The sequence below is a fragment of the Thalia democratica genome, chromosome 1 (assembly GCF_965202585.1).
Source record: "Thalia democratica chromosome 1, ktThaDemo2.hap1.1, whole genome shotgun sequence".
Classification (NCBI taxonomy): Eukaryota; Metazoa; Chordata; class Thaliacea; order Salpida; family Salpidae; genus Thalia; species Thalia democratica.
Genome location: NC_139165.1, coordinates 20,988,304 through 21,015,954, shown reverse-complemented (window position 1 = coordinate 21,015,954; position 27,651 = coordinate 20,988,304). Strand labels below are relative to the sequence as shown.

The 27,651-nt window shown below is 25.1% G+C and overlaps 1 protein-coding gene and 2 long non-coding RNA genes across 3 annotated transcripts; all 3 read right to left on the bottom strand.

Annotated features, from left to right (window-relative positions):
* Positions 1–611: 611 nt before the first annotated feature.
* Positions 612–1,271, bottom strand: LOC145846712 (uncharacterized). The gene is made up of 3 exons (XR_014370852.1): positions 1,222–1,271; positions 772–876; positions 612–694 (listed from the first exon to the last, which is right to left on the bottom strand). It is a non-coding gene; the product is annotated as an uncharacterized LOC145846712 (long non-coding RNA).
* Positions 1,272–1,977: 706 nt separating this feature from the next.
* Positions 1,978–2,855, bottom strand: LOC145849135 (uncharacterized). Its single transcript, XR_014372323.1, has 3 exons — positions 2,825–2,855; positions 2,424–2,627; positions 1,978–2,067 (listed from the first exon to the last, which is right to left on the bottom strand). It is a non-coding gene; the product is annotated as an uncharacterized LOC145849135 (long non-coding RNA).
* Positions 2,856–2,952: 97 nt separating this feature from the next.
* On the bottom strand, positions 2,953–7,587 carry LOC145834433 (uncharacterized). Its single transcript, XM_082941864.1, has 4 exons — positions 7,579–7,587; positions 6,995–7,118; positions 4,874–5,280; positions 2,953–2,976 (listed from the first exon to the last, which is right to left on the bottom strand). The coding sequence occupies exons 1-4, from the start codon at positions 7,585–7,587 to the stop codon at positions 2,953–2,955; spliced, it is 564 nt and encodes a 187-aa protein (XP_082797990.1).
* Between the last annotated feature and the right edge of the window lie 20,064 nt (positions 7,588–27,651).

The following is a 27,651-nucleotide window of genomic DNA, read 5'->3' as shown; positions in this document are numbered from 1 at the left end:
TCGAGTTGCATACCCAACTTTAACTAAAATTAAATAATCTAAATAATGATTAAAAACTTTACAGTTTAAATAACACATTAAAATTTCATTTCTATGAAATAAATAGTTTAAAATAAAAAGACATAAATCCAAATACATTAAATTTTTACTTACCTAATAATCATTAAGGAGTTTAACAAAATATGGCCCATATTAGATTGTCTATTGTTTTTCGAGATATTCATCAAGGAAAAGTCTCAATCGATTTGCGCGTTACTAAAAGGTATCGTTTGTAGTTTCATCATTAACTCCTTAAGTTCTTGGTATTCAACGCGAACACTGCTCCAAAAGTTAACGTTTGTTGATTTATCTGTTAAGAATAAACTGATAACTTTTTATGTACATAATCAATTGTAAGTGTACTCTTACAATAATAAATCATGTTTTTATTTTATCAGAACTTAGTTTTCGGTAGATTTACAATGTTTACTAAATTACAAAACTTGTTTAACATTAACACTGAAAATTTTAATTTATATTTAAGAAGTAGGTTACTATTGTTATTTTCCTTTAGCTAACCGATACTTGTTTGATGACGTCCATGCAAACTTTTGTATTGAAATGAGATAGTATCTCTGTGGTTTCCTTCAAACAATTTTTTAATTTTTGGATGTTCTAAAAACTTCTCAATATCCGGCATCCGTCTATTTAAGGCCTTTAAAAAATTATAAGTTTTAATGATATTTAAATAAGTTATTTTATTTTTTGAAGATATATTTAATACCAACTAACATCGTTTACAACTTCATACTGAGCCATAAATTCAAGATTTTGCAGCATTCTTTTTTCCAATTCAATTATAAACACTACAACAAAACTTTGAAAAATATTTTTTACCTGTATTAAAACAATTAATTATAAAAATGTTGGAATTATAGGAAAATTAGTTACAGATTAGAACCGTAGCGTGTCATTAACAGAAATTTTTTCACGTGTAATACACAACATTAAGTAAATTACTTAAGTAAAGTATGAGAATTTACTGAAAAAAAAAAACGATTATGTAAAAAAAAAACACAGTTATTATAATAACTTGTATTTTGACTTAAAATTTTTTCAAGTAAAGTAAAAACAATTTCAGAAATTATTCTCATTAAACAATTCCTATTTAAAAAAAATCAATTAAGTTTAGTTGTTAATAAACCCAATTGACTAAACAACGTGAATTTTAATTAGTTTAACCTCTGCCTTCTTACTAATGGATAAATTTGCATAAACTTCGTTTACTTCTACATGAAAAATAGGTTCTTCCAAAAGGTTAGCTACAAAAAAATGTAAATTTTAGTAACTACAACTTAGTTTATATAGTAAAATAATAATTTAACAATTAATTTGGTAAAAGAATAAAATATTGATAATAATTACTTATATCGTTTACTCTGTATAAAATCCAATCTAAATTTAAATCTACTAAACCTTTAACAAAATGTTAGTAATGTTTTGTTATAAGAACGTTATTGTTCGTTTGTTTGCGTTACTAATTAAAAAATAATGTTTATTTACGCCAAAATGTTGTAGATATAAAATCAAACGAAACTTTATTATTAATAGCCTAAAATTAAAAATTATTCTTAGTTGCCTTGTGATCTAAATTAAGCTTACTTGAATTTGGTTGGTAAATGAGGTCTTTTAGATGCTGTATAAGTTTTGTTATTGCTAATCCAAACTTAAAAGGTTCTACTTTACTTTTTTGTAAAAGAATATTAACATATATTACCTGATGAATAAAAATAATTAATTATTACACTGTAAAAATTTAGTCTTGCTTTACATTTAATACTTACAGCTAAACTTGACATGACTACAAAATAAGTAGTTAAAAATAAACATTTAAAATCAAATTAGAATGATTGAAATTAGTTATGTTATAGTGCTTAGGGTGTTAATTCATTATTAAGCAGATAATAGGTCTTAGAAACTAACTTTCTCTAAAATTTTGCCCATAAATTTAAAAACAAAATTTAATCTATTGCTATTTAGCATTTTTCGAATACTTTCAGCATGTAAATCGTTTCTTCTTCTTTCTGGCTAATATACAAACAAATGTTATAGGTAAGAATAAAAATTTCGATAACAAACATCATTATAGTTAATAAACACTAATACTTATAAAACAAGGCTCATTAACAAAGAAAGTTTTGTTTAAAAAGATATATATTCTTATATATCTTCTGATTATATATTTGATTTAATAAAATGTTACCTTAGTAAACATATGATTACTAAGTTTCAGGGCATATTGAATTTTAAATTTATAGATATTTGTAAAAATATAATTGTAAAAATGCTAAATAATTTAAAACAGGATTGTTTTAAGTTTTATACTAATAATTTTTCTAATTATTAAAGTGTCTTGAAGTTTATAGTAATAGTTTAATACTTACTTCATTAAAAAAAGCTTTGAGTACTTCCCAATTCAATAAAATTCTTTCAATGCATGGAAAGTGTGATATCCATCTAGTTTTGCTTAAGGCTTTAAATTTTAACGGAATTTCACCCGTCATACACACACCTAAATTTTCAAAGTCACTTCTTCTTGTGTTAGATAACTTGAAGTAGTTGAACGTTTTCTTAATAAGCTCCTCAACCTTATTTAATTTAAAAGTATACACACTTTTATTCAACAACAATGGTTTTTTTTAATACTAAAAATAAATATAAGATAAAATAAATTATCATAAATAAATATAAAAAAACAACTTTGTAACTTGAATAAATGCAGCTTACTAAAATTCTCATTCAACAATTGAATTAATAATTTATATAAAATAGTTTTAATACTTACTTCATTAGGTATTGTAGCTTTGGTTGCATTTGAACATGCATTTTGCAAAGCATGATTTGTACAGTATATTGTTATAAGCCTGGGATTATCTTTTTTCAGAATTTGTCCTACTCCATTCTTAACTCCTGTCATGGAAGCAGCTCCGTCTGTACCTGAAAATATATTTACTAAGTTAAAAAAAAAAAAAAATATTTTTCTTAAATTATAAGACCAGTTTGTGCTTAAATTTATACTTTTCTTAAACAGTTGAATAAAATCAAATTAAGTCTATTAATAAAGATAGATCATTGTAAGATATTAAAACTAGTTTATAAAAGTTAGCAAGAATACACAGAGAATAGCTGAAATAGACAAAAATTAACTTACTATTAATATCTAAATTTAAAATTAAAAACACGTTAGTAGTACATATTTAATAAATACATAACTAGAATACAAAAATGAAAAAAACAGTAACAGTTCATATATACTTACATATTGAAACTACATTTTTTAACTGAACATTATACATCTTTAAGACTCTTTTGAATGCGTTAGCAATAGATAACGCTGATTTGTCTCTTCCAAGGTCTTCGAGGTGTAAAAATGTAGATACTGAAGTTTTCTTTATTTTGCTTAGATAACAAATACTAACACCTGTGATTCAAACATAAAGCTTTTTATTTTTTTGTTATAAGTTTAATAACTGTAAAATTTTGAATGAAAAGAACTTATAATCTGTATACTTTGGAATAAAAAAAATATAAATGTTTTAAAATTATCTGTTGGTAACTACTACTCATGCTTTTTTAAATAGATATCTAAGAAAGTTAAAAAATACCAAATATAGTCGAACTTTTAAGTACATAAAATCTGTGAAATTAAAGGACTACCACTTTGTTCTAGTTAAACAACTGAAGGTAGTAGAACAAAAGTTTAAGAAAGTATAGCTTTAATTGTAATTACAACCGCTGTATATAAAAGGAAAACTGTTATAATCATTTGAACATAAACTGCTTCCGGTTAACCACTCGGTATTTTTAAAATTTTTTCCAGGTTTTCTAAATTTCTTCCACGTTTTTAAAATTACACATATTAAGGTCTGTTTAAAGTTAATAGTTAAGTTTAATGTTAAAACTGTATTAAAGAGTATAAAAACATGGAAAAGGTACACTAAAGCTGCTTTATAAATGGTTCATTAATAAAAAAAAATTGATGATGACAAAAAACTTTGAAAAATAGAGTATAATTTTCTATTCAAATCCAAATTTTATTACTATACAAGTAAAAATTATTAAAAATATCAGGTTTTTCAACGTCTTTTAAAGATTTATGTACAAAATTCCAGGTATTTTTATGCCTAAAATTTTAACTCCATGTTTTTCCTGGTTTCTAGGTGAAGTAGCAACCCTGCTCGTTAAAGCAACAAATTGCTAATTTATTCATTATTTTCTTTATTAATTAAAATTTTTGCTGTTTAATAAATATTATAATAATTAAATCATTCTCCTTATTAGAAAAATAAAATCAACAATATTTTGACATATTTCTTAAACTATTAAATAAAAGTCAACACAAAAATCAAATATATGTTAGAAATGAAACTGACTTAGTTTACTAGAACGAGTTTACTGTATAATTATTAAAAAAAATCATAGTAATTCTAACTTTAATTTTATGTAAATTTTAATTTATTAACCTATTAAATTCTGTAAAATAAAAACTTTTTCCTTTAACTGTCATTAAACCTACTTACATCTGAGTAATCTAACAATGTCCAACTCATTGCATAACAAAATATTTTCTTTTACAGCTAACGTGTTACAAGAATTAATCTATATTAAAAAAATAAAACAAAGAACAATGTGTTTAAAGCTTATTTCATGTTTGAAATTTAAATTTAATAAGCTTTTTGTATTAAAATATTTTTATATTCAACAGAATGTATGTAAATTAATAACAAATTTAAACTTAATTAAATTAACAAAGCTTAAAAGTAATTTTCTTACCTAGAAAACTTTGTCCAGCAGTATCTGTACTCTCATCCAGATAGAAAGAACAATGCTTCACCATAAAATCAGTTATGATTAGTCTTCTGCAAATTGGTGCGAGAGTATTGCACAGAATCATTTTTGCTTTCCTCCTTTCAAGCGTTGCTGATTCGTGAGCTGTCCCAAGTGTCTTCATGACATCTATCTGGTGTTCGCCTGCTAGCAAGTTCCCGTGAAGAGCTTGTTGCAATGCTAACCGGACTTCTGTCTGGCGTACGTTTTCTTTAAGGAAATTGTTGAATTGCTGTTTAAAAGATTTTTCCATCCTAAACTGATTTATTGAGTTGTGGTTATTTGTGACTGGAGATGCGCGTTTATGTCGGTCAGAATAAGAATGAACTTTTAAGTTGCTCTTTTTTGCTTGTAGTTCTACATTGCACCACTTGCAATAAGCTTTAGTTTCACAATTTGTTGGAGCAATCCAATCTAATAAGTAAAACAGCATTACACATAGTTGACATAACAGATATAACTAATAAAACATTAAACACTATTTATATTTGTTTATAAATAAGTTGTGTATCTAATATTTATTTTATTAATAAGTGAACAAATGAGATTTTAATGATTTAACAAAAACGTTTCACAATAAACTAAACAGTTTAATAGATGTAATAGTGTTGCCTTGTATTTTCAAATTTTTTTCAAAGTATTCCAAAATTCTTACAGAATTTTAAAAGTTCACAATTTTAATCTTTATTTGGTCGAAAATTAGGTTCAAAGTAAGATACTGTGTTAAATAGTATGACAACATTAAAAAGATACTTTAAACTTACAATAAATGTGTTGGTAGATAAAAAATTTTTAGATGAAGAAAAAAAATATTATTTATATTATAAATTTTTGTGCCAAATCGAAAATTTAACTACTGAAAATGCTTAAAATGTTAAAATTTCCAGGTTTTATTTTAATTTGAAGTTTTTCCGATTTTTTTTCAAAAATACAAACATTCCTGGTTTTTTTTTTTGGGTTAATTTGACAAATTATAGGCTTCCAGGTAAAGTGGCTAGCCTGATGTAAGCATCACAGTTCAACTTGAGCTAATTAAGTATGTATTTACTTTTAAAACGTGCTTTTTAAAGTTTTGTTTCACTACAAGATCAATGAATAACAATTTTATTTTAATTTATTTATTCTCAATTAATAAAAGCTTTAGTTAAATCTATCTTATAAATCTAAGCTTACAAATGGGATAATAAATTTGCTTATAATAAAATTGTTATTTATATCACAACTTTTATCAAAAATTTATATATAAATTTAATCAATGCAGTGAAATAATTCTTTTTTGAAATAAAAAAACTAAGTAGATCTGTCTAGTAATTAAATCAGTCAAAGCTTATCTTCTTAGCATTTATAAAATAGTAAATAAAAATTTTCTTTTTGTATTTGAAAGCAATATACTAAAAAATTTTATAAAGAATTCTTGATATTACCACAAACCATTTGTCAGAAAAATGTTTTTAATATTCAAATAAATGTGTTTTATGACAAAAATTAAAAATTTTTTTTTTGTTTAACAAACAAAAATCATGATAATTTGTAAGGTGTAAAACCAAAAAATTGTTGTAAATAAATAATTTGCCCATCTCACCGCCTTATGGCCTCTATGAACCATTTTACTTAAATAATAAAATTAGAAATTCAATTTTTGTCTATGAAGCGAACTTTGTTTTATACTAACAAATTTTGGTTTTAATTTTATAATAAAATTAACAGTTTAATTTGTGTGTTGTTATTATAAAATGTATTTTAAGTATATTTATTTAAATAAAGTAGTCAAAGGTTAGTACTAAAGTAAAAAAAATGTCATGCTAAAGTATTGTTAATTATTAAATTATTAAAACAAAATGTTAATTTTTAGGTAAAAAGTGAATTAGAATTTTTGACTTTAGATGATAAAATTTTTTGTGCATTATTGAAATAAAATTACAAAAAATACTTTAAAAACTATTTAAAAATTATTTTTTTTTCAAAAATTACAATGGAAAAATTAATTTAATTCTATAAAAACATGAGAACTTTCCTTTATAATATTTAATAAAAAAGCTCAGTATTAAAAAAAAATTGTTGTTGAATTCAAAATTGAAATACTCAAATGTGTATTCTTAAATACTACAAATTGTTAGAGATAAAAAACCTTTTAACTCATAAACAGATTCCCAAGATTTCTGGTACCTCATCTTTTTAGGTGGTGGAAAATCTAAAGTTGGTAAATCTTCTTGGTCTGGAGTTTCATCTAAAATATTTTCAACGGTTGTTACCTACGAAAATGTAACTGCTAAAGTAATGTGTTTAGTGTGTAACTTAATAACTATTTGTAAATCCAAGAAAAAAAAAACCATTAGAGACTTACCTTAACTACTACAAAATAGCATGGTTGCCACAAGTCAAGCTGAGAAATTTTTCCTGACTTTTCCTGACTTTTTCCTGACATTTTACAAAAGTTTTCCTGACTTTTTTCAAGATTTTTCTGACTTTTTACTATAATTTTACTAAAAAAGGCATTGAAAATTAAGTAATTTTGTAAAATTTAAGGAAAATTTTGCAATTTTAGTCTGACTTTAAAGAATTTTTAATTAATTTTTCACTAATCGAAGGCTTTGAAACAAAAGGAAATAAATAAATTTGAACTGACAATATCTGAGGTTTTTATAAATTTTTTTCCTGACTTTTTCCTGAATTTTTTCAAAAATCCCCCATTTTGACCTAAATTTTCCTGACTTTTGTCATTTTTCTTAGTTTTTCCTGATTTCCTGAATTTTCCTGACTATGTGGCAACCCTGAGAATAGCCACCTGATTTTTATTTAAATTTTTTACATGATTTCAAAAAATCTTCAAAAATACACATTTTAGAGTCTAGCTTTAATTTAAAGTTAAATTTATTGTAATAAACTGTTTGGAATAGTACAAGATTGCCACTCATGTTTATAAATTTTTCCTCAAGGCTTTTAAAATTACATGTATTTTGGTTTATTTTCAGTTTAAAGTTATGTCTAATATAAAAAACTGTGTTAAATAATAAAAAAACATTGTATATGTACTATAAAGTTAATTAAAATGTGTATTATAACTAAAAAAATTTAATTGAAATCTTATTTATATGATAGTTTTTTATGTGTCAAGTTAAAATTGTATTACTTAACATGCTGAAATTGTTAAAAACTGAATGTTTTTCTAAGTCTTTGGTTAAAAATTTCTCAAATTCCAGGTTTTTTTTGCCTTAGTTGTTAAGTATCAGGTTTCCAGGTAAAAACAGATTTCCAGGTAAAGTGGCAACCCTGATAGCATAAGCCATTGAAAAATACTTAAGTTTATTGAAATGCGTTTTATGAAAAAAAGTTTTTTTTGCTGATAAAAAAAAAACTTATTTATATGATAGATTTTTGAATCAAGTTAAATTTTATTACCGAACTATGTAAACTTGTTAAGAATTTCAGGTTTTTTAGGTTTATTGTTAACAAATGTAGGTTTTTTTTAAATTATATCTAATTTCAGCTTTGCTAAGGTTTTAATTGCCTTAATTGTCAAAGTACAGAATTTTTAATTTCTAGGTAAAATAGCAACCCTATAGTTATTATCCACTCTTTAAACAATTTCCTGACTTTTTATTACAATTTTCCTGACTTTTCTAAATCAAATTATCAATTTAAACAAATAATATAATACATATTCAAACACTTGGAATTAATAAAGCCTTCAATTTTATATTTCAGTTTATCAATATTTATAAAATTAGTAGTAAATATTTTACCCTTATTTATGTAAAAAATATTAAAAAACAACTATTCTACAATAAACTATAAATAATTAAACTTAACCATGAAGTTCACCTCTTTTATAATTTATTTTAAAAATTTAAACAATTTTGTAAAAATTATAATGAGGTAAATTATAAACATAAACTTATTACCCAAAACACTAAACCTAGTGTTTAATTAGAATGAAATTATTTATTTACTTAAACAAAAAACAATTCAATTCTAACATATGCTAGATAAACAAACTTATGTGTATTATCATTGTTTTACTAAAAAATGCTACAGATTATCAAGCTGCTTACAAAAACTGTTTGTTCTATTAGGATAGTTTAAAAAAATTTTAATAGAAACATTTTGCAGTTTTGTAAAGGATATTCATTTAATTTTACCAGATGAAGGCATTAAGTAATTTTGTAAAATTCTTGGAAATTTTTTCAATTTTAATCACACTTTGAAGAATTTAAATTAATTTTTCACCATTCAAAGACTTGTTTTTGAATATAAGGAATTCAGTGAATTTAAACTGACAAAATCTGGTATTTTTTAATATTTAGTCAAACTTCCTGACTGTTTAAAAAAAAAACCTTACTATTCTTGTTATTTATCTTTTTTTTCTGCTTTTCCTGAGTTTTTTGACTTTTCCTGACCTTGTTTCAACTCTGCTTAATTTACAAAACTAGTTTTAAAAACCTTGAGTTGTACACTAAAACTTTCAAGAATAATATTTTTTTTAGATAAACTACCTAATTATAATAAAAAAAGACTCAATAAATTTGTCACATTAAAAATTTTAAATAGATTTAATCTAAGCAAATAGTAGTTTCAGGTTTGTAAACAAAAATAATAAATTATATTCAAATTACTTTTAAGTGAAATCTATGTCTTAATAAAATAATTTTTAATGAATCTTAAAAAATTATAATAATCAAACTTTATTTTTAAGTTTAAAAATTCAAATAATTTGATAAAAGTAGGATATAAGAAAAAATAATTTGTCTATTGCATCTAATTTTTGGAAAAAAAAATCAAATAATAAATTAATTTAACATAGATTAGTTCCAAAGCTACAATGTTTTTAGTTTATTAACCACTTAAATAAGTGGAAGATGCTTTTCTTTAATTTTTCTAACCAAACATTACCTACTACTACAAAGTTAAAAGGTAGTTATGATTAAATTAACAATAAAGTGAATAAAATTAACCTTATAAAAATAAAAAACATAAACTTACATTTAAGGCATTCATACATATAAAAACTATATGCTTTTAAATATGTTGGTGTAATTGAATATATGAAACTTTTATGTTCTCAACTTGTAAAATACAGCTTTTGCTTTCATAAGAAATTTTAATTCTATTGCCATGCTTTTTATTTTTTATTCTACTGCGGGAATTTTGTGCTCTGCGATTTAACATCTCTGCCCCTGACCCTTACCCTCGGTCAGTAACTTTTGTATTCCTTTTTTATTTAATTGTCTTTTAGTTTATTTATTTCTGTTTTTTATTTATTTTAACACTTTTTCTGTTTTTTTTAGTCTCGTGGAAATAATTGACCCTTGGTGCAAAATTGTCTTGGTGCTATTTTGTTCATTCGTGCAATTGTGTGCCCTCGTGCAAATTTGGCTTTGTGCAAATTTGGATTCGTGCAGTTTTGTGCACTCGTGCAGTTTTGTTATCGTACAATTTTGTCCCCTCGTGAAATATAGCAACCTCGTGCAATTTTGTCGTCGTGCAACTTAGACCTGTTCCTCCAAAAATTATATATAAAGTTGTTGATTATTTATGTGCATAAAAAAACGTAGTTTTAATTGTTTTTCTTACATGTTTTTTTTTTTACTTTTAAAAGTTTAATAATATTTAACGGTCTGATAAAAACTAACAACAAATATATATAACAAGTGCTCATTTTATATTCGATCTACAATAATGTAAAACTTATTTTATACATTTTCAGGTTTTTAAGTAAAAAAAAACGATATAACTTGGTATGAAAGTAATAAAATCGGTAATAGTAGCCTTATTTTTCGCCAGCTGCTGCAACACTCAAAGTGAAGTTCCAAATGTGAATGGAAACAGTTTTGCTCAACAGTTTGAATCAATTTCAGGATATTTGCAAAAATTCAACAGCAAAGCTGTAGATTTGTATGAGAGCGCTAAAGATTTCGTTTACAATTTTGCCAAGGAAGCCGCTTTACGCTTTGATGAATTAGCTTCGACGCGCAGAGAACTACTGGACAGTTTAAACAAAGCTTATTTCGATGCCATGCAGTTGATAGAAAAAGTTTTCCAAAGTTTAATGAACTTCCTTGCGGAAGCCGTCGAGCAAGCATTTAATTTTGTCGAGTACGTCGAACACTTATTTTACAAAGAATTAAAAAATGTTCCCAAGTTTAAAAGAAAGCTCGATTTGAAACACAAAAATGCTGTACAACAACCCAAAGAAGATTTGGAAATTTTAAAGAAAGCTTTTTCTAATGCTTGCATAAAAGCATTTGAAGTAATTGGAAAGTGTTTCCAATATTTGAAAAACTTTGTTTCAGCCATGGTTGCAAAGGGGCCTTCTTACATTTATAAAAAATGTGAGAAAGAAGTTGTAAAGTTCGTCAAAGAAGCAAAGGAGGCAGCTTCTAACGCATACAAGATTTCTCAACGAGTAGCAGCTAAAGTTGTTGATGAAGTGGCAAAAATTGCCTTAGCCATCGCTGAACAAGGATCCAGGTTTGTAGAAGAATTCAAGTTTTCCGATGAATTTGAAACCGCCAAAGAAGCCAGTGATACTTTTTATCAAACCATTATGGCTCAAGTTTCAAAATACTTCGAGATGGTTTCCGTATTATCTAAAAAGGTGATGAACGAAATCACACAAATGTTAAAATCCATGTAAAACTATAGATTATAGGTGATTAAGTCTAACAATTTTAGCAAAATAAAAACATTTATTTAAAGTCGTGTCCTTTTTTTAAAACTCATACTTATATTTTATTATCCCAAATAACTATCATATTTGCTATTTAAGTTAAACATCTTTTATATAACTTTTTGGAAAAATAATATACTCTAATGAAATATGCTGAAGTTTTATGAGAATAAAAAACATACTCATGCATTATAGCTTAAGTTTTAATATAACTACAAAATAGTTTTGATTAACAATGTCGTTTCGGTTAAGGTTAGTGTTTACAAAAATCTTAGAATTTACTATATTTCAGGTGATTAAGTTTATGTTAGTGTAAAATAAACCTAAGTTTTTGTGGATAATTAAAAAAGTGTTCGAAAGGTTTTAAATAGTCTTTCAATAAACTTGAGCAGACCCAAACTAAATCAATTGGAATGCATAACAAGTTATCGTAAGCTAATGTGTTTAAAAATATTATTTCCTTTTAGATATGTTTGTAAACATAATAAGTATAAAAATATTTTTTTTGTTTGTTATGTTAAACAAAACTTCATACACCAGTATCCCTATCAGGATGGTCAGTAAATAAAATAACAGAAAAACACAAAAGGCTTAACACACTATACAAAAGTAAAATTAAAGTCTGACGTAAGAACGAAATATATTAGGACAAATTTTTAAGAAAATTTAAATTAACATAGAGACTGTAAAAAAATTTTCAATTATTTTTAAAACCGTTTAAATTCAACTTTATACATTTTTATTAGCCGACAGTTCAGTATATCATAAATTATTTTAGTTTATTTTTTATTATAAGCCAAAAATACGGTTTCTTCTGTTGGATGTCGTTGATAAAATCAAATAAGAACTAAGATTTTTACCAGAACTTAAGTTATTCTGAAATCAATTATGTTCGAGCACAAAGCCTCACAGACACATTTTCATTAAAGCCTTCTTAACAGAATTTAAAAAAGAACTATTAATTGTTATTTCCCTATTTGGTAGTCAATTACTCATTTTCTTCTTCATTGCATATTTTTAAATGCTGGTAGGGGTGATATTGCCAATTTTTAGGGAAACCTGGTTTAGTAGATATATGTTTGTACGGTTTTATTTACTCAATCAACTATCACTGAGCGTGCTTGAAGGAGATTTGAAACAAGTTATTGTAATGAATAATAAGTATATTTGTTTAATTTGGTCAGGTGTCAAATATGCACGATGGATCACTTTTCGATGAAGACACTTTTATTGAAAAAGTGACCGTACGACTAAAAGTTTCTTAATGCAAAGTGTTTCTTTGTGCAAAAGTTATTGTGCCTCCATATGTGTCCCTTCATGCATGTTTGACTTGTCTCGTTTTATGCAGAGTTTTACAACAATCATCAACTATTTCAATTAAAACAATACCCTGTAAAGTGTTTAATACTTTTTTAGTTGTTGTTTGTAAGCTGTGCTTGTGCATATTTACGTTTAAAAATATTTACATATTTACGTTTTTTTTTTTTGGGGTTAAGAAACTATTTAGTTGTGAAAATAGTTGTTTTTAATTTATTGTTAATTTCTAACTAACAAAAAATTTTTAAGAAAAACTTTTACTTAAAAGAAATAGTTAATTTTAACAAAACGTGTTTTAATAAACACCAAGTTTCTTTCTGCTACTTAAACATTTATATATCTTATAAAAAAAAATTTTTAGTAATTTCTACCCTAAAAGTTTTAGTATAATGACATGACATTTCATATAAAAATTTTCTGTCAGTAAGTAGTTTTTAGAAAGGAACACAAGTTTTCTTTTCTCCTTTACAAAGGTATTAGCACGTTATTTTAAATGCTAGTGATCGATAGGTTTTGTAATCTTTACTTTACTAACAACACATTAGTTTTAACGCTCTTCAAGAATTTATGAAAATGCATTTGACAAGTCATGTAAATTGTTTTAGTAATTTAGTTTTAACGAAGACTAAAATAAATGACACTTTTGTGTCTATGCTGACGGAAATGAGTCAAAATTTCACAGAGAGAAAATTGCATGAAAGAAGTAAATTGCACGTTGACAAAATTGCACGAATGTACAATTTTGCACGAAGATACTTCTGCACGAAGACAAATTTGCACTAAGGGTTAATTTTGCTAGAGTTACAATTTTGACGGAAGGTTATTTTTGCACGAGAGTAAAAAGACACAGAAAAAAATTACATAAAAAACGAAAAAAAAAACTTAACATGAACTAATTAAAAAACGAAAAGAAAAAATAAACTGACCAAGTGTAAGGGTTAGGAGTAACAGTGACAGTAAAAAAAAACCTACAAATAACATAAAAAAAGTTAACTAAAAAAAGAAAAAACAAACTCAACCCGCGCAAAAATATCTCCGTGCAAAATTGTCTGCTGGTGCAAAAGTGTCTTCGTGCAATTTAGTCCCCTTGTGCAATTTTCTTTGCTCGTGCAAATCTGATACCTACTCATATTTGACATGTATAATACTACAGCCTGTTTCAATTTTTATTTTGCAAAAGTAAGCACAAGGAGTTAATTTTAACATGTTTTTTTAGTTTTAAAGGTAATTTACGATTACCTTAAATTTATCTAAATAAAAGAGTTAATTTTAAATTTTTTTATACGATACAATTGTTTAAAAAACTATGTAAACTCAAGGTTATAAATACCGTTAAGACACCAAGCAAACATGAACAAAGTTTAAGATTCCTTAATAGGTGATATGTTAATATTAACTAGTACATTTCGTTCGTAGTAGGGTTATGCTTAAATGAACCTGATGTTCAACTAGAATAAAAAATTTTTAATATTTTTTTTTGATTACAACTAGTCTAACTTATCTAAAACTACAAGCTGTTTCTACAAAAAATATAAACTAAAAATATTAACTTAATAATACGTTAGTGATTCAAATTCCTTGAAGCATTAGTTTCAGGTAAAAGCAACACGTACTTAGCATGTATGTATTGTACAAACGTTTGCGAAACTTGATATTTCTGGCAATTCCGCCTTCACGCCAAGACCCTGAAAATATTTTCATAATTGCCCCCTTAGAGTAATAAAAAAAGTGATCACTCGATATCGCTCCTTTACCAGTTAACAATCACTTTTTCCACTCTTTAGTTGCTCAGCCAAATTCGGCAACAGAGATGACCTTGACCAGGTTGGGAAACGCTAATTTAGATGGTTATTTAATGTATTAGATTTTATGTTTAATTATGATTATTATTTTAAACTATCGTACGGCGAACAATCTTTTAAAGTATTTTCTGTAGATTGTTTTTCAGATGTTTCATAAAAAGTGTCGTGGATAGATGCTATATTCTTCACCCTTAAAATCTACAAAATTAAAATTAGTTAACAAATAAAAAATAAATGTTCAAAATATAAATTTAAGCGTTTGTTAACAAAAGATCCTAGCGAAAAAAGTTCACTGGAATATATAATAACAAAAAATTATACATTATCCTTCTTTTATTACACTACACATGTTTTTGTGTGTTAACGGATTAACTTATTTCAAAGGAGCTCTGTAAAACAATAAGTACTGTTAGTAACGAAAAGAAGCTAAAGTAAGTATATACAGGTGTCCATTAAATAAAAATAATTTCTATAGATTTTTTATAGATTAATAATGGTTGATAATATATAAAATACTTAATGTTAAATCCGACTGTTATAAAACTATATAATATTTGCATTATTAAAGTATAAATCAAAAAAGTAAAAATACAATGAAAAATAACAATTTATAATATGAACTACAAAAGTGAATTAAAGGAAGTACTAATTGTAAATATTTACTGGTGACTAATCGTTTAAAAAAACTGTAGAATAATCACGTCACAACATATATAAAGATAAGAACAAGCTAGTTAAATTATAATACAAGGTTAGATAAATTTTTTTATGTTTGGTAAATACTAGAATGCTTTAATTTAAAAGGTAATATGTTAGCTATTGTGAATAAAAACAAAACAACAAACATTAATAATTGAGTCAATAAATTAAACAATAGTAAACGCAATAAAAGCCACAGGAACTTAGTATAATGTATATTATTTTTTTATTGAGTGTTTATAATTGTTAAATCTAAATTATAAAAATATTAAAGTTAGATACAATTAGAAAGCTTTTGAGTTAAAATTTTGAAATCAAAGTTAAAAAAAATCAAAACACAATTATAAAACTTGTTATTGAGCTTTCAAAATCCTGAACAACAATTAAGTGACAGAGCCATACAAAAAACCACCATGACTTAAACTACATAAAACTTATATAATAAAGAAAATAATTAATTAGTTATTGCTTTAGAACAGAGCAGCTTAATAGTTATATAACATATATGTATTTAAAGTCATAGTGGTTTTGTTTATAGCGCTTTAATTTAATTGTTGATCAGGACTTTGAAACCTTAATAACAAGTTTGATAATCTTGCTTCGTTAAAAAAAAAATTAATTTCTAATTATCAAATGAAAACAACTTTTATTTTTTTTAGTTAATTTTAATCTCAACTTTATTATTAAAAAATATATGCTATATGTTATACTTTCTTCTTCAGTTATTTTATACTAAATTATGATAAATGAATTTAAAAAAAGTTGCTTTTAGAACACAGCTGTAGATGGTCATAACATTTTTGCAGTAGTTTTCGTGTTTAAATAGTTTTGAAGCAAAGCATTTTCCCGAGTAAAAGAGCTCATTATTATGTTGTTTTAAAAAACAAATCTAGTTTTAGGTGTATAAAACTATTTTATACCTATAATGAAAAATTAACAAACATTTTAAAGTATACTTTATTTCTACAGACAAAAATACTGCTAAAAAAGCAAGTAAAAATAGAAAAGTTTATCTAAAAACAATAATTCAAAGTATGGTGTACGATTCGATAACCGAAAGGTTCCTTTGTACACCAGGTCCTTATACCAAACTTTTTGAGGGCTTTTTTTATCGTTCAATAAACATACATATGTAGAATGTAATAATTCATTGATATAGTTATCAATATCACAAAAATATTAACAAAGTGTTGTTACTAAATCATTCGAAAGTACTTTAAAATTAAAATAAAGTAAAATATTTGTAAAGGACAAAAAAGTATTTTAATTACTGCGTTTCAGAAGGTTTCTATAAATTCTTGAACAAAAATGATAAAATCCTAAAAGTCTAAGAAGACTAAAAGATAAAAAAAGGTGGCTAAACAAAATGAAAATTTATTTCAAACTTTCTGAAGAATAAATTTGTTCGTATCTTAAAGGTTTAAATCTAATTTTGTTTCTTCAATTCTTTTTTGTACCATGTCATCCATCAACTTTCCTGTAAGAGTAAATTGTAATATTAACAAAACATAAATTTTCATCTATAAATATATATTTTATTCTAGTAAATTTAAACTAAAATGATTAGACGTGTGTTATCCGTTAGCATAATACATTTGAAAGTTTATCTTATTGTTTTTAAATAAATAAAAATAGTCAAAAAAAAATGAAGAACTTGAATTGTACAGAATTATTAGTTTTTAGTGTTAATTTAGAAAAACAAAATACAAGTAATGTAAAAAAAAGTTCTAACACGTAGTTGTGCTGAATTCCATTAAACTATAGTCAAAACAAACTTACGTTTAATGGGTGTGTGTTTCGGTTTAAATCTTTTGTATCGAACTTCGGAATAGTTTCCGTCAGCTGTAAATTAATGTTAACAAAATTAATAACTGTATTATCTTACACACACATTTAATATGCGCTCAAAATATATGTCCTGCTTATGAAATTAAAAGATATTTATATATATAATATGTTATACTCGTTATATTAAAAATATTATAAACTTTCTTGTGAAAAGTTTTTATCTGTTTTGTTCTTTATATTAATGACGTAATGTATAACTTTCAAACTTTATATTGGGTTTTTTTATTCATATTTTAAGATTCTTCTGAGTTTTGTCGTATAAAAAAGATGTTTAAACTAAAAACTAACGAATCCGTTAATTTAACTTTCCATAAAAAATATATTAAAATAAAACTTTTAAAATCTTACATTAAACCAAAACTAATACATTAATTTAATTTTCATTATACCTATGTCAAAAACAAAACAACTTGAATAAAATGTTAATAAAACAAACCTTTTCGTTTTCTACTGGCCCATGCACCTAGTTTTTTCGGCATTCCAATACAACAAATTTGATGTTTTGAATTAATTTTTTTATTGTCTGTTAATAAAAGAATGTATTGTTAAGTTTTATCATATACGTTGTTTTAAAGAGTTAACTTATGTTAAGAAGAATAAACATTAATACTTAAAAATTCTAGCAACAGTTGTTGCAAAACGTTTAACATCCAATAAGAATTCTAAAGTTTTTATGTTAAAGAGATAATATAAATTAGTGTTTATGCTTGTTATTAAAATAAAATATAAGTAGACTGACCTGATTCGGTTTCTTTTTTCTCTTTACTTGCTATATCTATAACATATAAATTAAAATAGATTTTATTTAGTTACACAATTTGTCAATGTATTATTTAAAATTTAATCTTAATTAAACAAAATGCCAAAAAATTTAAATATTATTTGTTTTTTAAATAATAAAATCATTTGTCAACATTACTGACTTGCATACTAAAAAGCTAACGATACTATAAGTAAGGCTTCTACTTTTACATGACAAAGTTACTAATGTTCTTTCCTGATACAAAATTTGCAAAAGTTGTTTTTTTAAATGAAGTGTAAACTACTTAATACAGTAAAATTAAAAACATAATAGTAGTTTGTGGGTTAGGCCTCTTATGATAGTGTCATTGAGGAGTCAATTAATTATTAATAATTGTATCTTATAACTCACTTTCACCAACAACTTGCAAATTTCTTTCTAATGCGCAAATTACTATTTTTTTCAACCAATCCAACATTTTAAATTCCGAGTTATTCAGCTCACTTTCATTATCTGTATATTTTAAGATTATGTTTTGATAGTTTATATAATTTAAACACTTTCCGTAAAAAGTGTGAAAAATCTTTTTCTTTCAACTATTGCGCTTTTCATTTATATCATGACAACAAAGTGTTGTCATTTACTGTCAAAATATCTAACATGTGTGGTATTTATTAAATTAAAACAAACATAACATTGAAGTTAGCGGTACTTATAGCTTTTCAAGAAACGTAAATGATAAATGGTTTGCTTATATATATATAAATATATATACAACAAACATAATGTCCAAAATATTAGAAAAAATATATGTAAACTTATTTTCATTTTCTTTTTTTTGATTTTTACTTAACTGTAATTTTTAAGTCAAACTGAATTTATAAAAGTAGTTGAGCAATTTTAAATTTAAGTAACATGAATAGAAATATTAAGTTTAAGAAGTATCTATATTAATTAAAAAAAAATATGTATATTAAAATACCCTATGTTTAAAAACAATTTTATTCCGATAGTCTCATGAAGTTTTATGAGTTTTAGTTTGTAGTAAAGTCTTTTTATACACATAAACATTATATATAAACATGGAATTACCAGTTTGAAACTTTTTTATTTCTTCTATCAATTTTCCAGTTGCGTCTTGTAGTTCTTTAAAGAAAACTTTTTGAGAAATTCTACAATCAGGATCTACATTTTTTTGTTTTTTTATTATAAAGTAATTTTAAATTTTCTTAAATTTTGTACACTAATTGACTGAGAGTGTATAAATAATAGTAATATTTTAATTTTAAATTAAGCTAATTTTATTTAATATTTTTTATGTAAAGTATAAACTATCATTAGGTTTTAAATATCTAAGATGTAAAAACTGTTAATTACATTAAACAAGGTGACAATTACTTACATTTTTCTTCTAATTTATCATTAATTTCATCTAACTTTGACCTTAATTTGCTAACCAAAGAGTAAAGTCGAATATCTATTATGTCAGACCCTGTAAAATTAGGTAATTTTTGTCGGTGTAGTTATTAAAGTGCCAGCTTATTTAAAGTATCAATTTTTTTTTAAGTTTTAATAAACAAATAACATCCTTTAAAAGAAGAAAAACATACATACGTATATAACAACTAATGCGATTATGTAAACAGAATCACCTTCCAAAGAGCCCACTTGAAGGACTTTTAAGTAAACTAATAAAAAAGTTCAAGGGCTTTTGAAATCGTTTATTACGAATTGTCGAATTTATAAAAGGCAGTACATACAATTTTTTTATATAAGCTATTGCTAGTAGCTATTCAAACTTGAACAGTGGAAGACTATAAGCAAATAGCTTATATGAGAAGTTATACTGTTAATTTTAAAACTAAATATTTTTAATAAACTGTATGTGATTATGTGTATAGTTAATTACAATTCTCTATCTTTTATTTTTTAGAATAAATAAGTTATTAAAAATTTTAAAGAAAATGTTTTGAAAATATTGTTTAAAAACAACTTTACATTCGTTAACACATTTATACAAAGTATGAAGTTTGACAAACTTTAAATTTAAGCAAACTATTGAATTATTGCTATTTAATATTCTTTGTAAATAAACTTACAATAATTTTTGAACTCTTTGTATCTCTTCCAAACTCTATATAGACCATCATTCAAATATTTCTCCAATTTCACGTACACTTTCATAACTTTTAAAATAATAACCATGAGTTTTTTTGAATACAAATAAAAGTTAAATTAAAACTATAAAAAAAATAATTATTCAGATGAAATACAGCAGTATGAAATTGTATTAGACATGTACTTACTGACTTTTCTTCAAATAACTTTAAGTAATAATGTTTGAGTATAATAATGAAACTTTTCTATACAATTCTAAATTATTTTAGTCATATAAGTGTTTTGAGCTTATAATTGTTTTCTAATTGTTATTTTTTATAAAAAAAAAGTGCACTTTTTAAAGTTTTTTAAAATTAAACGTTTTAAAGATTGTAAAACATTTTTAATTAAAAACAAAACACAAAGAAAGAATTGAAAATATACCGTTTTCAAGTTTTTCAGGCTTTTTATTTGCTTCATTTATATATTCACTGTTATCATCTATTGGCTGCATAACTACATCTTTCTCTAAAACAGTTTAAAACAATATTTTACGATTAATAATTAAAAATTAATTTTATAAAAGTTTATAGATTCAAAGAACTGAACGTAAGATAGGTCTTTTTTTTTAGGCAAATTGTATATACTATTCATCACAACGTTCAAAAAAAAAAATTGAAATATATGGTCTGCGGGTCACATCTGGCTTATTAATATAAATTTCTAGCCCGTGGTTTTTTTTAAGATTTAAAAACTCTCTCAAAACTAATTAGTTTGAACTTTTTAATCTAAACTTGTTCTTAATTTAAATAGTAGTTTTTTTTTGTAAAACTATTACTTGATTTAGATTTAATTGTAAAGAATTAAGTATTTTTTGTTCAAACAAGTAAAATTTACTTTCAACTGTTTGTTAAATATACTTTATAGTTAATCTGAGTTCCTGAGTTGAAAATTTACCCGAAACTATTCTAGCACTACAACAAAAACTATAAAGCTTCTACCGTTAACAAGTTTCTCAGAATTTTTATTAGCTTCATTTGTCACTTCAATACCACAATCTGATCTTGTCACAACTGAAGGTTTCTCAGAAATTGTTTGCGTACCTTAAAACAAAAGTATTAAGTTAGTTTACATCTAACTAAAGAAAAAAATACAATACTTAACCTAACTATACACGAAAAAATTATAAAACTTATACCGTTAACAGATTTTTCAGAATTCTTATCTACTTCATTCGTTAATTCAATACCATCATCTAACGTTGTCACGACTGAAGGATTTTCAAAAGTGGTTTGAGTATCTTAAAATGAAATTTTAGTTAATTATCATTTAACTAACGAAAAACTACAATACATAACCTAACAATACAACAAAAAGTTATAAAAGCTCTTACCGTTAACAAGTTTCTCAGATCTTATATCTGCTTCGTTTGTTACTTCATTACCATAATCTGATCTTGTCACAACTGAAGGTTCCTCAGAAATGGTTTGCGAACCTTAAAATAAAGTTTTAATTAGTTATCATCTATCTAAACATATAAAAAAATACAATACCTAATCTATCAAAACAACAAATATTTTAAAGCTTATACCGTTAACAAGTTTCTCAGAACTTTTACCTGCTTCTTTTGTTACTTCAAAACCATCACCTGATGTTGCCACAAGGGCAGGATCCTCAGAAATGACTTGTGTATCTTAAAAAAAAACTTTTATTTAGTTATCATATAGCTAAAGATACAAAAAAAAGTTGTTAGTTTCACGCTTTAAATCTGCAATGAGTTAACAACTTGTAACAAATTCATAATAGCTTTTAAAAGTGCTAAAACATTTAATTTAATAAGTCTTTTTTTTTAAAAAGCTTAAAAAATTTTATGAAGAGAGTTTTCAGTTGTTTTGTTCTTTTATTAATATTTTTTCAGAATAAAATATAAATTTTTTAGAGTTTGATATATATATATATGTTAGAAACAAGTTGATTAACTTAATAAATTATTTTTTTTCAACACAGAGCCCACTTTAAATACAACAAAACTCAAAAACTTGCATAACTCAAGTTTCGTGCCAACGCACTCCTCAACTGAAAAACAAGTTCAAAATAAAGTACAAAACATTTAAATGAAAACAAGTTTTAATTTTACCTTATATTATTTTGAAAACTAACTTTTATTTAAGTGTTTATATATTTTTGTCTTTTTCAATTTTTAGTTAAAATTTATAGTCACTCACTAAAGTTTTATAAATTTTGCCAGTTTTGTGTCGATTGGGAAGTTAATTTTAGCATAAGCCGTTTTGCATGATTTTTAAAAGTTTTAAATAACTACATAATGTGTTAATTCTTAAATTTTAAACTTTAATTTGAGTGTTTTGTTTTGTATTTTATTTTAAACTTATTTTGCAGTTCTGGAGTGCGTAGGCACGAAAGTTAAGTTCTGCAAGTTTTTGCGTCTTCTAATTAGCATTTACATGAATTTTACATATAAATGTATATATAACTTAGTGGGAAAATTCAATTTTAAAAATTCCAGAACATATGTTTTATAAAGACAACAAAAGGTTGTCTTTAATCTTTTGCTGGTGCAATTTAAAATAATTATCACTTTGTTAAACAGAGATGCAAAATTTATACAAAAACAAAAAACAATATGACGTTAGAATTGAATATTGTACATTACCGATACTCGGCGGTAAAAGTGACCCTTCACCAACTAAACAAACAACTAAAATTCACAAAAATCACAGTTAAGTGATCTTAAAATTCTTTAACATTTACTTTATTATAAGAATAGCTTTTTCATATGTCGACAAGTCGACATGAACTCATACCTCTAATTTAAACAACATTCCTAAACCAAGACATACACAGCTGTTGGTTCTTTTAAGCACAGCCTACAAGCAGGGTTATTACCATCTGCTATGGGCTGTACTTTTTTTTATCACCTCGAGAGTTATTCTAAAATCAATTGTTTTGCGCTTTAGGCCGCAAGCATACTTTGAAAGCTCAGTTTCATTTTTGTATACACCATTATTAAAAGAATTTTTTATGGTTGGCATACCGGAATCTGAACTGAGTGGATCATAAGCTGATGTTGAACTTCTAATGTAGAAACAATGATCTTCGAAATATAAACAATGATTTTAAATTAACTTCGGAGTTGATAAAAAGAGCACAACCAATAGCAGATGGTAACAACCCTGTTTGTAGGCTGTGCTTAAAAGAATCTACAGCTGTTGTGTATGCGTTGAAAAAGGAAAGTTGTTTTGATAAGAGTAGTGAATTCATGTCGTTTTTTCGACATTTAAAAAAGCTCTTCTTATAATACAATAAACTTTAAAGGATTTTCTGGTAACTCAACTAGGTATTTGTGAATTTATTTGTTTGTTTAATTAGATAGAAGATCACTTTTTGCACCGAATATTTGTAATGTATAATACTCAATTCTTACTTCATATTGTTTTTTTGTTTTTTTGTCTAACTTTTTAATCTGTGTTTAACAAAGTGCTTTTTAATTTAAATTGAATCAGCTGAAGATTAAAGAATTCCTTTTTTTGTCTTCATAAAACCCATGTTGTGGAATTTTTTGAATTGCATTTTCTTAATAAATTATCTAAAAGCCGTTCGAGTGGGCTCTGTAGAAAATTAATAAGTTTAAATCATTACCTTATTTTCTTTATCTATTTATATATATGTTAGTCAAACAAATTTGATTTGCTGGATAGTTTAAATTTTGTTATTACATTAAAAACATAACTGAAAGTTCTAATAAAGTTCTAAAAAGTTAATTAGTGCATAAAATAGATTTTAAGTGTTGTTCTATGATAAACTAAGTAAGGTCATACTTGTAGTTGTTTGAAACAAAAACATCATTAAAAGTAGTACTTTATAGCTTTAAAACAAAAATAAAAAAAAATTTATTTTTGATACCTAAACTGTTAGTTTTACTTAGTTATAATGTATAACGTTAACAACTATTATTTAAACCATAAACCGGTAAAGGAATTTAAAGATTTGTTATTCATTTCAATTGCTATTTCGTTGTTACCATCTATTGACTTTTCATTTACGTCATCCTTTGAAGTAATTACAGCATCTTTAAAAAAATCAATTATTAATTTAATTAACCAAAGAACATTTAGAATAAAATCATTTTGCTTAATGCTTAGGATGATGAGAACTTAATTTTGTCACACATATTTTCGTTTTATAAAAAAAACTGTATTTGTAATCAAATAAAACATTTAAAAGACATAAAACAATTTTAAACTAATACCGTTAACAAGTACTTCAGATTCTTTAATTTCTGCATTTTTAAACTCATTGTTGGCATCTAGTGATGTCATTTCTACATCTTCATTAACACTTATTTCATTGCCTTAAAAAAGTTCATGTTTATATACCTACTAAAGTAGTAGTATGTTTGTAAATTTCAGCTGTATATTTACCATCAATCAAATAATTGTCAAAAGCAAATGTTTACATAAATGTATACGCTTTAAACATCAAGTTAAAAAGAGTTTAAAGTTTTTTTTGTAATTTTTTGGACTGCTTATGAAAATAAATTTAAATAAATGTTTTCCTGTAACTTGCTTGATTATATTTCGATAAAACAGTATCAAAAAAGCTTTAATTAAGTTTTTGTTTAGTACTTAATACAATTTTTATGTTTTATTTTAAATAGTTTTCTAGTGCTTTTGTGTAATAAAACTTAATTTTACACAGCTTACTAATTGTTTAAAAAAGTTATATCTTTAGTAAAATACTTTTGTTTAAAATTTAAACAAAACAGTTAGTTTATTTAAAACAGTTAGTCCTCTAACACAACAACAACAACAGTTTTAATCTTTTACTGTTAACATATTTTTACTTTATTTGTTTTAGTTGTTAATTCATTATTATCATGTAATGGTGTCATTACTTTATCTTTCTCTGATTTATTTTCAGAATCTTTACAAAAATAAGTCAGATTAAAAGCAACTACTCTTAAATACTAGAATTTTGTTAACAGTTTCCTCACATTAAAGATTTTATAAGACCATAATTACATTCGCACGAATTAAGTTTTATATAACTTGTGCTTTTTTCTTAATTCAAACCTAGTTGTTAATTTAAAGGAGGTACTCGTTTTAATTTTAGCTAATAAAGCAGTCAAATTACTATAACGTATGAGTTTTAGATCATTTTGTGAATCATTTATTCACAAAAATATTACATCAAACAGTTTTACTTACCTGATATGTTCACTGCAGGGCATTGCAACTGCTGAAACAAGCTTTCATCTCTTTTAACGTCGTCCTCCAAATGGTTCCCTTCTCGTTCGAGGTTCCTGTGAACGAACAACGCAAACGACAGTCTCGTCGGGTCGTTTCTGTTCGGGTCGGTTTGTTTGGTCGTCGCGTGCCTTTCAACTTTCGAGCATTCGAATGCCAACTGTTTGCAAAGTTGAAAAAAAAAATTAAAAAATTTTGAATTTTTTTAAACAGCCGTACTTTAGAACAGACACAACAGCGAAAAATTCAAAAGTAGAATGTGCAATACTTAACGGTTTTGTAAAATATTCACTAAGAACTTCTTATACCTAAACTGTTGTTTGTTATTAAACAACTAAAACGATTAAAATAGTGTGAATGTTGTTAGTGTTGAGAATGAAAACACATTTGGTAAATTTATAACTTAAACAAACTAACACTTGCATTTGGAAATAGAAAACCGAGTCCTCCATGATTTTCATACCCATCGCAGTTAATCTGTGTAAATTTTTTATATGTTATAGTTCAACATGTGTTTTGTATTAAACGTCAAACTAAATACTTATTTTGAACAGTTTTAACAAATTTTTTTAAACCATTAAAGCTTAATAATTGTTTAGGGCATTATTTTTAACTAATAATTATTTAAATTTATTAACACATATACAAAAAAAAGTATTTTGTATAACACTTTATAATTTATAAAACTAGTTTTAAGTTTAATAACTATAACTTTTATGGAACTTTAAACAAAATTTACAAATTTTTAATTTTTAATTTTGAATTTTATTTTACAAAATAGATTTAAACGATTCTATAATAAAAAACTTAAAAACCTTCAGAGATCCATCGAGGATCATATTTCTCCTCTCTGCATCTGTGACGTCGAGCCTGTACTGAGTCAAGATGTGTTCCATCGGTCTTACGTGTGGAACCGCGTCAGGTTTGAGAAATGTGAACAACTGTGATAATATATGTGGTTTGTTTGAAGGTAAATTTTTTAGTGAAAGTAACGCGTGACACTGTATTCCAAGTGGAATTATATGCATTGATACTACGGTTTTGCTTGTTAATTAATTATCAATAGTTTCTAATTCGCACTAAGTGATGTAAGTGTTAATTATTTTAAATACAAATTTTCATGAACTATTTTTGTTAATTATCCAGAAGGGTTTATTACATTTTACGACCTTTTTAATTATTTTTCAAAAATACTCACCAGATTTCATTATGCAAAAAGTGATTAAACCAGAGTTACCAAAAATTAACAGTTTTATTATGTAAAAAGTCATAAAATAATCGCTATTTGGCTAAATGCATCAAGCAATTAAGGCAACAAAGGTATGAACATTTTTGAAACCTTAAAAGTACTCATATTTAAACATTTATCATAATATTTTCGCACAAAAACTTACTGCAGTCAGGCTCCCATCTATGTTATTCGAGTCAGTGTGGATGTGGCAACAGTAATCCAAGTTACACGCGGCGCCAGTAAAAACCGTTTTGTTTCCAATCGGTCCTATGTTGCACTGGTTTTCGTGCGCCTGAGGAATTGTTCGAATTTTGTTTGTATAAATTTGAAAAAAATTACAGCAGTGTTAAAGTCTAAAACACGACAGCCATTACCAACAAGCTTTTAGCTTTTTGTTTTAAACATATTTTATTTATTTCAAAGCATATGTATAGAAACGTTTTCTTTCTATTGGATATTTATTATCATATTTTGTTATATGACTACTGTAGTATTAACTATGTTTGTGAGTAATAGAGGAAATTATTTAAGATAGAAATCGTTAAAGTGCATTAACTTTATAACAACTGTTTATTAGCTTATGCTTTAATACATCAAAATTTTTCAAACGTTTAATAGTTTTATTAAGTTACTACTATTAAACTTTAGCAGCATAGAGGGCTGAAAACTAACAAGTTTATTGTAAGCCTGCGGAAGAATTGATTTGAATGGACTGTCTGCAGTGGAGGCTAAAAACTCAACTATGGTTTTCATTGTTGAAGAATAAGCGACTGGCGCGTCTTCTCTGAGCTTCCACTTTTTAGGTAAATTTTTACCACTGCGAGCGGAAAATTTGCAACGGTGTTGGTATCGACTGCGAGAACAGCCTAAAGTGTAAGTATTGCCGGATTTCACATCATCCGCACCTTGGCAGTCACACAAGACACTGTTGAGTTGTTAAACTAAATATTTTTCAAGTTTATTAAAAACTAACTAGTATTAAAATGCACTTTAAATGTTTTTAATCTACACGTTTGAGTTATAAAGTATGTAGTTGGATAAAAGAATTTATAACTTATAAAAAAACATATTTAATTGTACAAAATTAAGTTTTCTTATTTAGCCTGCAAAAAACAAAG